Source organism: Salvelinus alpinus, chromosome 8 (assembly GCF_045679555.1).
Source record: "Salvelinus alpinus chromosome 8, SLU_Salpinus.1, whole genome shotgun sequence".
NCBI classification, from domain to species: domain Eukaryota; kingdom Metazoa; phylum Chordata; class Actinopteri; order Salmoniformes; family Salmonidae; genus Salvelinus; species Salvelinus alpinus.
In genome coordinates, this window is record NC_092093.1 from 84,736,346 (window position 1) to 84,752,637 (window position 16,292).

The 16,292-nt window shown below is 44.4% G+C and overlaps 1 protein-coding gene across 4 annotated transcripts in view; it reads left to right on the forward strand.

Moving 5' to 3' along the window:
- tmem108 (transmembrane protein 108) overlaps positions 1-15,832 on the forward strand; it is a 116,901-nt gene extending 101,069 nt beyond the window's left edge. For 3 of the 4 annotated variants that reach the window (XM_071415258.1, XM_071415259.1, XM_071415260.1), the window contains exons 3-5: positions 8,448-9,668; positions 10,045-10,199; positions 15,548-15,831. In XM_071415258.1, coding sequence (XP_071271359.1) covers positions 8,448-9,668; positions 10,045-10,199; positions 15,548-15,664 — 1,493 coding nt within the window. In that variant the 3' untranslated portion in view covers positions 15,665-15,831. Of the gene's footprint in view, positions 1-8,447; positions 9,669-10,044; positions 10,200-15,547 lie in introns of all 4 variants that reach the window. The other variant, XM_071415261.1, reaches the window with a different exon arrangement.
- Positions 15,833-16,292: the final 460 nt, after the last annotated feature.

Here is a 16,292-nt window from a genome sequence, read left to right on the forward strand (position 1 = left end):
TTCTATGGCCCTGACATTGACTTTAATACTGAGTGATGTGAAAGGGACAGAGAGATGGGGCAAAAGTCATTGGATCAAGTGCACAAGACACAGCAGCCAGCCCTATGATCTACTAATGTCCCATTCCCCTCCATGGCATCAATAGAGCACTTATACATGAATGTCACTCGCTTCTTATGCATTCCAAACAGCCTCGAATTCAGTAAGTTTACTGCATAAATTGCCCTTCCCCATGATAAATCTCTTGGCTGGGTTAATTGAAATAGGTTTTTGGCTGATATAACAGAAATAAATCAGGATCTAATTTAACAGTAATAGTGACCTCGTCCTTGTTTTTCTCCCTCCCAGAATAGTGAGTGGTATGATCAGGTGGGTGTCAGAGATGGTGAGCGACGCTAACAGGGTGAATCAACGTGGGAAACTGATTGGATTTGCAAAACCCAACTTTTAACCTAAATCCAATGACATGGTGACCTTTTTTTTGTTGAATTCACGTTAGTTGACAACTCAACCAAATGTAAATAAAAACTAAATGTTGAACTGACGTCTGTGCCCAGTGGGTTTGGTGTTGACAAGCCCTTTCAATGAAATGTACTGGCAACCTTAAAGCTGCAATCCATCTGCCATGTTCGTTTGCAATATTACAACAACAAAGACGTTACTTCAAACAACGAACACTGTTCAATCGTGGTTTCATCAGACCACAGAATCTTGTTTCTCGTGGTCTGAGAGTCCTTTAGGTGACCTTGGGGCAAACTCCAAGCGGGCTGTCATGTGCCTTTTTACTGAGGACTGGCTTCCGTCTGGCCACTCCACCATAAAGTCCTGATTGGTGGAGTGCTGCAGAGATGGTTGTTCTTCTGGAAGGTTCTCCCGTCTCCACAGAGGACCTCTGGAGCTCTGTCAGAGTGATCATCAGGTTCTTGGTCACCTCGGTGACGAAGGCCCTTCTCCCCCGATTGCTCAGTTTGCATAGCGGTCTTGGTGGTTCCAAACTTCTTCCATTTAAGAATGATTGAGGCCACTGTGTTCTTGGGGACCTTCAATGCTGCAGAAATGTTATGGTACCCTTCCCCAGATCTGTGCCTTAACACAATCCTGTCTCGGAGCTCTATGGACAATTCCTTTGACCTCGTGGCTTGGTTTTTGCTCTGACATGCACTGTCGACTATGGGACCTTATATAGACAGGTATTTGCCTGTCTATATAAGGTCCCACAGTTGGGGTATTGTGTGCAGTGGTGGAAAAGGTACTCAATTGTCATATTTGAGTAAAAGTAAAGATACCTTTAGTAGGAAATTACTCAAGTAAAAGTGAAAGTCACCCAGTCAAGTACTACTCGAGTAAATGTCTAAAAGTATTTGGTTTTAAATACGTAAGTATCAAAAGTAAATGGAATTGCTCAAATGTACTTAAGAATCAATAGTAAAACAAAGTATAAATAATTTTAACTTCCTTATATTAAGGAAACCATACGGCACAATTTTCTTATTATTTTTTTTAACGGATAGCCAGGAGTACTCCAACACTCAGACATAATTTACAAACGAAGCATTTGTGTTTAGTGAGTCCGCCAGATCGGAGGCAGTAGGGATGATCAGGGATGTTCTCTTGATAAGTGTGTGAATTGGACCATTTTCCTGTCAAAATGTAACGAGTACTTTTGGGTGTCAGGGAAAATGTATGGAGTAAAAAGTACATTATTTTCTTTACGAATGTAGTGAAGTTAAAGTTGCCATGAATATAAATAGTAAAGTACATACAGATACCCCCCAAAAAACGACTTAAGTAGTATTTTAAAGTATTTTTACTTCACTACTTTACACCACTGAATGTGTATAGATTGATGAGGGGGGGAAAAAATAATTTAATACATTTTAGAATAAGGCTGTAATGTAACAAAATTTGGAAAAAGTCACGTGGTCTGAATACTTTCCGAATGCACTCTGTATCTCACTCAGTCAGGATATTTAAGCCTCCATATATCCACTAGTTCCAATGTATGCGCCTGCCCACCCACAGGCACGTTTGGGGAGCTACTTTATTCCATTCTATACTACTGTGTATTGTGTGTATTAGGTTCATGCCTCATGGTACCTCCTTTGCATTACATAAACAGCATTATAGTGTTGTGTACAATCTCAGAGGGCATTGGAGGCCAAGAGTGTTGCTTAGTTAGGACACTTACTCAGAGTCTTTACAGGGAGGCTTAGGGGCAGGAAACTGCCTATAGGGGATGAAGGACTCCCTCATTCCCCCAATGAACCCCTGGAGCTATCCTGTGTCTGGGGCTGCATCCCATTCCCTACAGAGTGCAGTACTTTTGACTTAAAGTAGTGCGCTATGTAGGGAATAGGGTACCATTTGGGACAGCCTGTGAGTCATTGCGAGTGTCTGTCTTATTGTAACGTATACAATGGGAGTCTAATAATAAACGGACCATCGAACAATATAACAAACACGAGTGGCGTATAGACATGAAACACATAAACAATACTGACTGGGGAAGGAACCTAAGAGTGCCAGATATAGGGGAGGTAATAAGTGAGGTAATGGAGTCCATGAGCAACAGCAGTAGCTCTAATCTAATGTCACTGCCAGACCAGGAGTGGGTGACTCACTGCCAGAAAAAAAGAAACATAACCTTTGATGAAAATGACGAGTTGAGCTGGAGAAATACTGTAGCTTGAGATGCCTCCTCGTTGTCCTTAGTATTCACTAACCCTCCGCACTGTTTGTAGTCACCAGTAGGCATACTTACATTCACATTACTGTATGGAACACTCACACAATTCAATTCAATAGATCTTTATCGTCCGGGAAGGAAAATTGAACACACTGCTATAGGAAAAGGAGGAGGGAGGGAGAGTGGGAGTTTGAGATTCGTGAGACTATTGTAGAGGATCTGCATGAATCCGTATCTATATCATACTATATCATCTGTGTTTGTGTGTGAGTGCATGCGTGTGCATGTGCTTCTCAAGAGAGATTAGATGACTTTCAAGTGATTTACTCAACCTCAACATAGCCTACCACACAAGTAATGAAGACACTTTTCAAAATATTGACTATTCACCGGACCGACAACGAACATCATGCAACATGTTTTGATGCTACCAAACTTAAAAGGTGTTTTGCCTCCTTTAAGATTTTATGAGCTACTCAATAAAACATGATGATCAGCGGGTTGCCAGATGAATATTAATAAGTATGTTTATTGCAGATGAGGAGGACCAGTGTGCGAGCGAGCGTGGGTGCATGTATGGGCGTGTGCAGAGTTGTGTGTGTCTGCGGAGTGTATTGCTGGAGCATGTGTAAGTATGTACGACGGATGTAAACTCTGTTGCCATTTTGTTGTCCGCGGAGCCGGAGCGCATGTATTTTCCAGGCTTTTCCCGACCGACCGAGGGCCGGGTTGCCAGGTAGTGTTGTGATAGCGGGGATTAGATCCTGATTGAGGGTGTGATTGAGGCCAGACTACTGCATGACAAACAGTGTTGCACACTATCACACTCCTGAAGTACAATGCTCCGGTACAACTGCTACTGTTAGTCTATAGCAGCAACATAGTAGCTATGGTTTACTAACATCCCCCACAATAGACAACATAATATAGTAATCAATTCTACTCTGTGTGGCTGGAACCGTAGATAGCCTATATGTGAGATAGCCTATATATGTTTGTGCATGTTGGAGGATGGAATACAGTAATAATGTGTTGAGGAGACCGGGGTGGAACGTACCACCACCAGAGATCAACAATGGGCCAAAATATGAGGCAAATATTCCTGGGGTGGGTTAGACTATTTCTGTGAGACCATATGGTCTCCCTGCCTTACGGCCATCTCTCTGAGACCACCATTCATAAATCAAACTATCCTGTCTGTGTTATCTCCCAGTCATTGGTCACTCTGGAGTGTCTGGAGTAGGCTCCTCTATGCATTAGGGATGAGACAGGCTTGGTAAATGGAAAGCAGAGGAGAGAGGACCCTCTCATACAGTACCTAGCGAGCCAGAGCAGCTGTGTCCTAAATGGCACCCTATTCCCCATGTGCACCACTTTTGAATAGGATGTAATTTAGGACATGCACATATCTGGAGGAATATGATTTATGAGTTGGAGGCTGTGTTTAAACGCCTATTGGACTGGGGGAAATGAGTGTATAGGAATGTGTGATGCTGAATACTGGTAGATGACTGAGTTAAGATGGGTAATCAGTACAGTGTTTGAGATTGTGGACATGTGCTGGTGTGACTATGTTTTTTGTGGTATTTCACCCTCTTTATTACCCTTCTTTGTCCTTATACTCTCTTTTCTTTATCATTCTTATCTTATTTAATTTATTTATATATTTTCTTTTCTCCATCTGTACATATACACTACATGGCCGAAAGTATGTGGAGATCCATTCAAGTTAGTGGATTTGGCTATTTCAACCACACCCGTTGCTGACAGGTGTATAAAATCGAGCACACCGCCGTGCAATCTCCATAGACAAACATTGGCAGTAGAATGGCCTTACTGAAGAGCTCAGTGACTTTCAACGTGGCACCATCATAGGATTTTCCAAAAAGTCAGGTCGTCAAATGTATGCCCTGCTAGTGCTGCCCCAGTCAACTGTAATGCTGTTATTGTGAAGTTGAAACATCTGTCCTCGGTTGCAACACTCCCTACCGAGTTCCAAACGGTCTCTGGACGCAACGTCAACACAAGAACTGTTCTTCGGGAGCTTCATTAAATGGGTTTCCATGGCCGAGCAGCCGCACACAAGCCTAAGATCACCAATGAGCAATGCCAAGCGTCAGCTGGAGTGGTGTAAAGCTCGCCACCAATGGACTTTGGAGCAGTGGAAACTCTGGAGTGATCTGGAGTTCTCTGGAGTGATGAATCACGCTTCCCAATCTAGCAGTCCAATGGATGAATCTGGGTTTGGGGGATGCCAGTAGAACGCTACCTACCCCAATGCATAGTGCCAACTGTAAAGTTTGATGGAGGAGGAATAACGGTCTGGGGCTGTTTTTCATGGTTCAGGCCCCTTAGTTCCAGTAAAGGGAAGTCTTAACGCTACAGCATACAATGACATTCTAGACGATTCTGTGCTTCCAACTTTGTGGCAACGTTTTGGGGAAGGCCCTTTCCTGTTTCAGCATGACAATGTCCCCATGCACAAAGCGAGGTCCATACAGAAATAGTTTGTTGAGATCGGTGTGGAAGAACTTGATTGGCCTTCCCAGAGCCCTGACCACAACCCCATCGAACACTTTTGTGATGAATTCGAACGCCGACTGCGAGCCAGGTCTAAACGCCCAACATCAGTGCCTAACCTCACTAATGCTCTTGTGGCTCAATGGAAGCAAGTCCTCACAGCAATGTTCCAACATCTAGTGGAAAGCCTTCCAAATCAAATCTTATTGGTCACATACACATGGTTAGCAGATGTTAATGCGAGTATAGCGAAATGCTTGTGCTTCTAGTTCCGACAGTGCAGTAATATCTAACTAGTAATCTAACAAATTCACAACGACTACCTTATACACACAAATATAAAGGGATGAATAAGAATATGTACATATACACTTGAAGTCGGAAGTTTACATACACCTTAGCCAAATACATTTAAACTCAGTTTTTCACAATTCCTGACATTTAATCAGAGTAAAAATTCTAGTTTTAGGTCAATTAGGATCACCACTTTTTATTTTAAGAATGTGAAATATCAGAATAATAGTAGATAGAATGATTTATTTCAGCTTTTATTACTTTCATCACATTCCCAGTAGGTCAGAAGTTTACATGCACTCAATTAGTATTTGGTAGCATTGCCTTTAAATTGCTTAACTTGGGTCAAACGTTTCTGGTAGCCTTCCCACAATAAGCTGGGTGAATTTTTGCCCATTCCTCCTGACTGAGCTGGTGTTACTGAGTCAGGTTTGTAGGCCTCCTTGCTCGCACACGCTTTTTCAGTTCTGCCCAGAAATGTTCTGTAGGATTGAGGTCAGGGCTTTGTGATGGCCACTCCAATACCTTGACTTTGTTGTCCTTAAGCCATTTTGCCACAACTTTGGAAGTATGCTTGGGGTCATTGTCCATATGGAAGCCCCATTTGTGACCAAGCTTTAACTTCCTGACCGATGTCTTGAGATGTTGCTTCAATATATCCACATAATTTTCCTCCCTCATGATGCCATCTATTTTGTGAAGTGCAACAGTCCCTCCTGCAGCAAAGCACCCCCACAACATGATGCTGCCACCCCCGTGCTTCATGGTTGGGATGGTGTTCTTCGGCTTGCAAGCCTCCCCCTTTTTTCTCCAAACATAATGATGGTCATTATGGCCAAACGGTTCTATTTTTGTTTCATCAGACCAGAGGACATTTCTCCAAAAAGTAAGATTTTTGTCCCCATGTGCAGTTGCAAACCATAGTCTGGCTTTTTTTAATGGCGATTTTGGAGCAGTGGCTTCTTCCTTGCTGAGCGGCCTTTCAGGTTATGTCGATATAGGATACTGTGGATATAGATACTTTTGTACCTGTTTCCACCAGCATCTTCACAAGGTCCTTTGCTGTTGTTCTGGGATTGATTTGCACTTTTCGCACCAAAGTACGTTCATCTCTAGAAGACAGAACGTGTCTCCTTCCTGAGCGGTATGATGGTCCCATGGTGTTTATACTTGCATACTATTGTTTGTACAGATGAACGTGGTACCTTCAGACGTTGGAAATTGCTCCCAAGGATGAACCAGACTTGTGGAGGTCTACAATATTTTTCTGAGGTCTTGGCTTTTCCCATGATGTCAAGCAAAGAGACACTGAGTTTGAAGATAGGCCTTGAAATACATCCACAGGTACACCTCCAATTGACTCAAATTATGTCAATTAGCCTATCAGAAGCTTCTAAAGCCATGACATCATTTTCTGGAATTTTCCAAGCTGTTTAAAGGCACAGGGAACTTAGTGTATGTAAACTTCTGACCCACTGAAATTATGATACAGTGAGTTATAAGTGAAATAATCTGTCTGTTAACAATTGTTGGGAAAATTACTTGTGTCATGCACAAAGTAGATGTCCTAACCGACTTGACAAAACTATAGTTTGTTAACAAGAAATGTGTGGAGTGGTTGAAAAACGAGTTTTAAGTGTATGTAAACTTCCGACTTCAACTGTAAATATATTGATGAGCGATGGCCGTGCGGCATTGGCAAGATGCAGTAGATGGTATAGAATACAGTATATACATATGAGATGAGTAATGTAGGATATCTAGACATTATTAAAGTGGTGTTCTTTAAAGTGACTAGTGATACCTTTTTTATTAAATCCATTTATTACATTTATAAGTGACAAGAGAGTTGAGTCTGTATGTTGGCAGCAGCCAATCTATGTTAGTGATGGCTGTTTAACAGTCTGATGGCCTTGAGATAGAAGCTGTTTTTCAGTCTCTCGGTCCCAGCTTTGATGCACCTGAACGGACCTCGCCTTCTGGATGATAGCGGGGTGAACAGGCAGTGGCTCGTGTGGTTGTTGTCCTTGATGATCTTTTTGGCCTTCCTTCCCGGAAGATTCCCATGATTTTGGAATGAGATGTTCGACGAGCATGTGTCCACATACTTTTGGCCGTGTGTGTGTGTGTGTGTGTGTGTGTGTGTGTGTGTGTGTGTGTGTGTGTGTGTGTGTGTGTGTGTGTGTGTGTGTGTGTGTGTGTGTGTGTGTGTGTGTGTGTGTGTGTGTGTGTGTGTGTGTGTGTGTGTGTGTGTGTGTGTGTGTGTTTAATACAGACTATCTAAAAAAATAAGTGAAAATTCACAAATTATCCACTGGATTATGATTTATTTATAGCGGAGGTGCAAAAGCATCAGTTTGCACCCCCTATTTTAATGTGCTCCTTGGCTCAGGCGGCCAAGTGGACACAAGGCTGGTTGGCTCATCTCAGTGGCAAAAAGCAATAACTTTGCAGCTGTTTCTGATGAATAAATAATGCCATGCTGGTGGGTGGTAACATTCAAATATAACCCAGCCCTGAAATGAAACCTAGGCTGAAAATAAGTTGTACATCATATCAAAGGAAAAAACTAATAAAACCTGGATCACACGGATTTGTACTAAGTGGGTACTTCTGACTTGTCACTTCAAGCCCAAATACTGTATATTATACTTTGACTAAAACGATGACTTATTGACTTAAATTGTTGTGCAACATCATGGGTAAGCTCTGGCCATCGTCTTTCTGCTCGATTGAATCCAGCCCACGGTTGTAAGGTTCCTCCAGGACTCATAAACAGCCTAATGCCGCTTCTGGGGATCAGTGTTGGTGCCTCAATATTCCAAGCAGGGAACCTCAGGAGAAAGGGTAGACTGACCTACACATGCACGCACGCACGCACGCACACACCCACACACCTGCACGCAAGTACACACATTCTTTATAATAATTATCTCTCTCTCTGTAGGTGTTCTAGCGATCCTAGCTGTGCCAGTGGGAGTGGTGTTCTCTACCCAGGAGCTGTACCCCAGCTGGACCCCCGAGGACCCTGTCTCCATGTCAGCGCCCCACAACAGCCCCCCTAACCCGCTACTGCCTCTCCCAGACTGGCAGCAGGAGGACTCCAGCAGCAGGGACCCTTGGTCCCCCCAGGGAGGGGCACTGCCCACAGGCATCATCAAGCCCACCACAGCCCTCAGCTCCTGGGGCTGGCATCTAACCCACCACACCAGCCTGGCACACACTGTGACACCACCCAGTAAAGACAGCCTCATTCATGCTGCAGCTACTTTCAGTCCTAACACTGTGAACTCTATGAGAGTCAACCAAGACCCTGGCCCTAGCTCTGTCAGCCCCAGTCCAGTCAAGCAGGCCCATTCCCCCAGCTCTGGTGCTCTCAACCCAGGCCACAGCTCCAATTCTCTCAGTGCAGACCAGGGCCTCTTGCCCAACTCAGTCAATCAAGCCCATAGCCCAGATAATGCTAATGTTAACCAGGGCAACAGCCCTCCTAGACCTCCCAGCTCTGCTGGCCAACAGAGTGAGGTAGCTCCAGCTGCAGTGGAGGGGGCTCCAGACTCTGGGTCTGCCCTGGCTCCTTCTTTGCCCAGCCCGCTCACAGAGAGAGAGGATACTCTGGGCCCGAAGCTTGGTGATCCCCCGGCCCCCACACACACCCAGGAGCCTCAGGGGGGGGATTTCAAGGAGCCCACAGACCCCAGTCAGCAGGACTTCACCACTGAGCTGCAGCCTTCCTCTCTCTCCTCCTCCTCTTCCTCAGAGGATGCTGCTCTAGATCAGACCCTCAGGGAGCATGTTGAAGCCACGCCCGAGCTTTCCCGACCCCACGCCATCACCCTACGGGAGGTGCACCCACTGGTCAACGAGGACCCCACCCTGGAGCTCAAAACAGATGGCAATGTCACTTTTCATAGCGGCAGTGTGGAGGGCATCCATGGCGAGGACCCCTCCTCCCAGTGGAACAGCTCGTCCGCTACGGAGCCCCCCTCCACGGCCAGTGGGAACTTTCTGAACCGACTGGTCCCCGCCACCACTGCAGACCCCTGGGGTCCTGGTAATGGCTCCGGCCCCGCTCTGGACTCACCGCTGTCCAGCGCCACCATCTGCCTGAGCAAGATAGACATTGTGTGGATCGTGTTGGCCATCAGTGTGCCTGTGTCCTCGTGCTGTGAGTATCAAATAGCAACCTGATGAATGCTTTGATGCTGAAACATGTTGTTTTTTGTTGACAACAAAGCCCTTTATATCAAATGTCCATTTCCCTCTATATGGGATGAATATATATTGTACAATTTAAGTATAAACTCAAAGCCTCTTAGAGAACCATATCAAAGGCAAAGAGGTTAAAGAAATTGTGTTTGAGTCAGTAGGAGGCTGACCACCACTTTTAGGAGGCTGAGATCACGTTCACACCATCCAACCTGTCCACTGAGACAATGTGATACATAATGAAAGAGCTGGACTGAGGTTCTATCGTTTTAGAGGCTGTACTGACTTTGCCTCCCTCCTTCCTCCATCCTCCCTCCCTTCCTCTCCCCCTTCAGCTGTGCTGCTGACCATGTGCTGTATGAGGAGGAAGAAGAAGTCTTCAAATCAGGAGAACAACCTGAGCTACTGGAACAATGCCATCACCATGGACTACTTCAACAGGCACGCTGTGGAGCTGCCCCGGGAAATCACGTCCCTTGACAATGCTGAGGTACACACAGTCCTGAGACTGACGGCCACTTGTATTATTAGACCAAAGAGGACTTCCTGTAGGATATGAGAAATGTTACACTTGAGGGGAAGGGCCTGTATATAATGTTATTGCTAAGTTACAGCCCCGAGTCTGGCATTCAATTGCTTTAGAGAGGACTTATTATTTAAGTGAAAGGGCCTATATGTAATGTTGTTGTGAAGCCTTGATTCAGCATGGTATAATGGACATTTAGTCCAATTGATATAAGCTGTGTGATGGCATAGATTAGAGTTTAGAAATACCAAGGGATTTAATGAATATGGAACCTACAGTGGGGAGAACAAGTATTTGATACACTGTCGATTTTGAAGGTTTTCCTACTTACAAAGCATGTAGAGGTCTGTAATTTTTATCATAGGTACACTTCAACTGTGAGAGACGGAATCTAAAACAAAAATCCAGAAAATCACATTGTATGATTTTTAAGTAATTAAATTGCATTTTATTGCGTGACATAAGTATTTGATCACCTACCAACCAGTAAGAATTCCGCCTCTCACAGACCTGTTAGTTTTTCTTTAAGAAGCCCTCCTGTTCTCCACTCATTACCTGTATTAACTGCACCTGTTTGAACTCGTTACCTGTATAAAAGACACCTGTCCACACACTCAATCAAACAGACTCCAACCTCTCCACAATGGCCAAGACCAGAGAGCTGTGTAAGGACATCAGGGATAAAATTGTAGACCTGCACAAGGCTGGGATGGGCTACAGGACAATAGGCAAGCAGCTTGGTGAGAAGGCAACAACTGTTGGCGCAATTATTAGAAAATAGAAGAAAATAGAAGAAGTTCAAGATGATGGTCAATCACCCTCGGTCTGGGGCTCCATGCAAGATCTCACCTCGTGGGGCATCAATGATCATGAGGAAGGTGAGGGATCAGCCCAGAACTACACGGCAGGACCTGGTCAATGACCTGAAGAGAGCTGGGACCACAGTCTCAAAGAAAACCATTAGTAACACACTACGCCGTCATGGATTAAAATCCTGCAGCGCACACAAGGTCCCCCTGCTCAAGCAGGCGCATGTCCAGGCCCGTCTGAAGTTTGCCAATGACCATCTGGATGATCCAGAGGAGGAATGGGAGAAGGTCATGTGGTCTGATGATTCAAAAATATAGCTTTTTGGTCTAAACTCCACTCGCCGTGTTTGGAGGAAGAAGAAGGATGAGTACAACCCCAAGAACACCATCCCAACCGTGAAGCATGGAGGTGGAAACATCATTCTTTGGGGATGCTTTTCTGCAAAGGGGACAGGACGACTGCACCGTATTGAGGGGAGGATGGATGGGGCCATGTATTGCGAGATCTTAGCCAACAACCTCCTTCCCTCAGTAAGAGCATTGATGATGGGTCGTGGCTGGGTCTTCCAGCATGACAACGACCCGAAACACACAGCCAGGGCAACTAAGGAGTGGCTCCGTAAGAAGTATCTCAAGGTCCTGGAGTGGCCTAGCCAGTCTCCAGACCTGAACCCAATAGAAAATCTTTGGAGGGAGCTGAAAGTCCGTATTGCCCAGCGACAGCCCCGAAACCTGAAGGATCTGGAGAAGGTCTGTATGGAGGAGTGGGCCAAAATCCCTGCTGCAGTGTGTGCAAACCTGGTCAAGAACTACAGGAAACGTATGATCTCTGTAATTGCAAACAAAGGATTCTGTACCAAATATTAAGTTCTGCTTTTCTGATGTATCAAATACTTATGTCATGCAATAAAATGCTAATTAATTACTTAAAAATCATACAATGTGATTTTCGGGATTTTTTTTTAGATTCCGTCTCTCACAGTTGAAGTGTACCTATGATAAGAATTACAGACCTCTACATGCTTTGTAAGTAGGAAAATCTGCAAAATCGGCAGTGTATCAAATACTTGTTCTCCCCACTGTATATTCATACAGGCATTACAATGTTGGGCTTTGTTCAACTTGACATGAATTCAGTGATGATACAGAAAATGTCAATCAGCGAGCCAAGTGTTGTTGCCAAGTAGCTAGAGTACTTTAGTAGACATGAGGTCAACATGTGGTTACAGTGGACTATATATATATATATACAGTATCAGTCAAAGGTTTGCACACACCTACTCATTCCAGGGTTTTATTTTATGTTCTAGATTTTAGAATAATAGTTAAGACATCAAATCTATAAAATAGTAACCAAAAAAGTGTTAAACAAATCAAAATATATTTTATATTTGAGATTCTTCAAAGTAGCCACCATTTGCCTTGATGATAGCTTTGCACACTCTTTGCATTCTCTCAACCAGCTTCATGAGGTATTCACCTGGAATGCATTTCAATTAACAGGTGGGCCTTGTTAAAAGTTCATTTGTGGAATTTATTTCCTTCTTAATGCGTTTGAGCCAATCAGTTGTGTTGTGACAAAGTAGGGGTGGTATACAGAAGATAGCCATATTTATTAAAAGACCAAGTCCATATTATTGCAAGAACAGTTCAAATAAGCAAAGAGAAACAACAGTCCATCAATCCGGAAAATGTCAAGAACTTTGAAAGTTTCTTCAAGTGCAGTCGCAAAAACCAACAAGCGCTATGATGAAACTGGCTCTCATGAGGACCGCCACAGGAAAGGAAGACCCAGAGTTACATTTGCTGCAGAGGATGAATTCATTAGAGTTACCAGCCTCAGAAATTGCAGCCCAAATAAATGCTTCACAGAGTTCAAGTAACAGACACATCTCAACATCAACTGTTCAGAGTAGAATGCGTGAATCAGGCCTTCATGGTCAAATTGCTGCAAAGAAACCACTACTAAAGGACACCAATATGAAGAAGAGACTTGCTTGGGCCAAGAAACATGAGCAATGTGAGACGCAGAGTAGGTGAACGGATAATCTCCGCATGTGTGGTTCCCACCATGAAGCATGGAGGAGAAGGTGTGATGGTGTGGGGTGCTTTGCTGGTGACACTGTCAGTGATTTATTTAGAATTCAAGGCACACTTAACCAGCATTTACATTTACATTTAAGTCATTTAGCAGACGCTCTTATCCAGAGCGACTTACAAATTGGTGCATTCACCTTATGATATCCAGTGGAACAACCACTTTACAATAGTGCATCTAACTCTTTTAAGGGGGGGGGGGGGGTTAGAAGGATTACTTTATCCTATCCTAGGTATTCCTTAAAGAGGTGGGGTTTCAGGTGTCTCCGGAAGGTGGTGATTGACTCCGCTGACCTGGCGTCGTGAGGGAGTTTGTTCCACCATTGGGGTGCCAGAGCAGCGAACAGTTTTGACTGGGCTGAGCGGGAACTGTACTTCCTCAGAGGTAGGGAGGCGAGCAGGCCAGAGGTGGATGAACGCAGTGCCCTTGTTTGGGTGTAGGGCCTGATCAGAGCCTGAAGGTACGGAGGTGCCGTTCCCCTCACAGCTCCGTAGGCAAGCACCATGGTCTTGTAACGGATGCGAGCTTCAACTGGAAGCCAGTGGAGAGAGCGGAGGAGCGGGGTGACGTGAGAGAACTTGGGAAAGTTGAACACCAGACGGGCTGCGGCGTTCTGGATGAGTTGTAGGGGTTTAATGGCACAGGCAGGGAGCCCAGCCAACAGCGAGTTGCAGTAATCCAGACGGGAGATGACAAGTGCCTGGATTAGGACCTGCGCCGCTTCCTGCGTGAGGCAGGGTCGTACTCTGCGAATGTTGTAGAGCATGAACCTACAGGAACGGGTCACCGCCTTGATGTTAGTTGAGAACGACAGGGTGTTGTCCAGGATCACGCCAAGGTTCTTAGCACTCTGGGAGGAGGACACAAGGAGTTGGACCGCAGAGTGAAGGAAAAGCAGCCAACAAGTGCTCAGCATATGTGGGAACTCCTTCAAGACTGTTGGAAAAGAATCTCTTTGAAGAATCTCAAATATAAAATAGATTTTGATTTGTTTAACACTTTTTTTGGTTACTACATGATTCCATATGTGTTACTTCATAGTTTTGATTTCTTCACTATTATTCTGCAATGTAGAAAATAGTACAAATAAAGAAAAACCCTTGAATGAGTAGGTGTGTCCAAACTTTTGACTGGTGCTCTATATATGTGGACTATAGTGCCATCTGCTGTAAGATTAATGGTAAAGCTAAAATGTTCCACTTCGACGAATCCTTTTGGTGTAATTTTTTGACCTTTTTAGCTTATCCTTTATTTAGTCCATCACATTTCAGTTCACTCTATTGACATATTTGTGTTGCTATGAAATCAGTAAGTCTTATCGGGCTATCTTCTCATCTGCATACTGACCACACTGCTATTTCTGGTTTGTCCTCTTTTTTTGTTCCCTCTACATCGCTTTCTCTCTCCGTCCATCTCTCCTCTGGTGGTGCAGGAGTGGATGCCGAGGTTGGAACATGTTTAGAATGCTCGTGGTGACACACAGGTGTTGTGTTGCGTCCCTGTTTTATTCCTCCTCTCACTGGAGCTTTGCCTCATCCCTTCCTCCCTCCATCCATATTGTTCTTTCCTAAAGTGCCTCTAGCTTGTCTGGTGCTGTTACCGTAGGGATGAATTGTGAATAGATTTATCTCTATGGCCGTTACAGTCCATATCTATTGCTTATTTTTCCTGAATAGCCTTTTTCCAGTGCAACCTAGAATATCTATATATAGTACTATATATAGTAATTTGTTTCTGTTAGGGTTTGGGGTATTGCCAGTTAGAATGTACCTCTCTTTTTCTCCTCTCTTTCTGTAGGGCTCGTACTTCTGAATCACTGTGTTGGGTTTTTTTCAGCTTTTTCTCCGCCACCCCCCACCCCATGTTCTGTCTTTTAACTGAGCAACCGTCACTATTTCTCTCTCCTCTTTCTCTCTCCCTCTGCTGTGTTGCGTTTTCTGCTGAGTCACCCCTCCTTTGCCCTTCTTTCTTTCTTTTCTCTGTCATTGGCGCCTGTTCATCTACCGTCTCTCCTTCCCTCTATTTTTCTCTCTGTGTGTTCTCTCTGCTAGCGTAATCATTCAGCCATCTTTTGTCCTCATGGGAATGGTTTGTGTCTGCCAAGTCACAAAACACTCTGCCCTGAATCTCACTAGCCTTTAGAATCAGCTAGTATTTCTCTTCTATAGTGTGTACCTGGCATGAATCATGCCCATTTATGTGATGTAGTGTCGTGTGTGTGTGTGTGTGTGTGTGTGTGTGTGTGTGTGTGTGTGTGTGTGTGTGTGTGTGTGTGTGTGTGTGTGTGTGTGTGTGTGTGTGTGTGTGTGTGTGTGTGTGTGTGTGTGTGTGTGTGTGTGTGTGTGTGTGTGTGTGTGTGTGTGTGTGTGTGTGTGTGTGTGTGTGTGTGTGTGTGTGTGTTCCAGGAGCAGGAGACGTGTCTACCCCCTAACGGGGACTACAGCGACAGCGGGGTGGTGCTGGTTAACCCTTTCTGCCAGGAGACCTTGTTCATCAACAGAGAGAAGTCCTGCTACATCTAGAGAGGAGGGACGCTGGTCTTGTGGCCATGTCCTGAAACCACCAATACAAGACTGTCAAAAATAAAAGTTTGACTTTCAAAATTAAAGTCCCCCGCCACTGCTTTCTCCCTATTCTCCCTCCACTGTCATTTTTATATACAGTGGGGAGAACAAGTATTTGATACACTGCCGATTTTGAAGGTTTTCCTACTTACAAAGCATGTAGAGGTCTGTAATTTTTATCATAGGTACACTTCAACTGTGAGAGACGGAATCTAAAACAAAAATCCAAAAAATCACATTGTATGATTTTTAAGTAATTAATTTGCATTTTATTGCATGACATAAGTATTTGATCACCTACCAACCAGTAAGAATTCCGGCTCTCACAGACCTGTTAGTTTTTCTTTAAGAAGCCCTCCTGTTCTCCACTCATTACCTGTATTAACTGCACCTGTTTGAACTTGTTACCTGTATAAAAGACACCTGTACACACACTCAATCAAACAGACTCCAATCTCTCCACAATGGCCAAGACCAGAGAGCTGTGTAAGGACATCAGGGATAAAATTGTAGACCTGCACAAGGCTGGGATGGGCTACAGGACAATAGGCAAGCAGCTTGGTGAGAAGGCAACAACTGTTGGCGC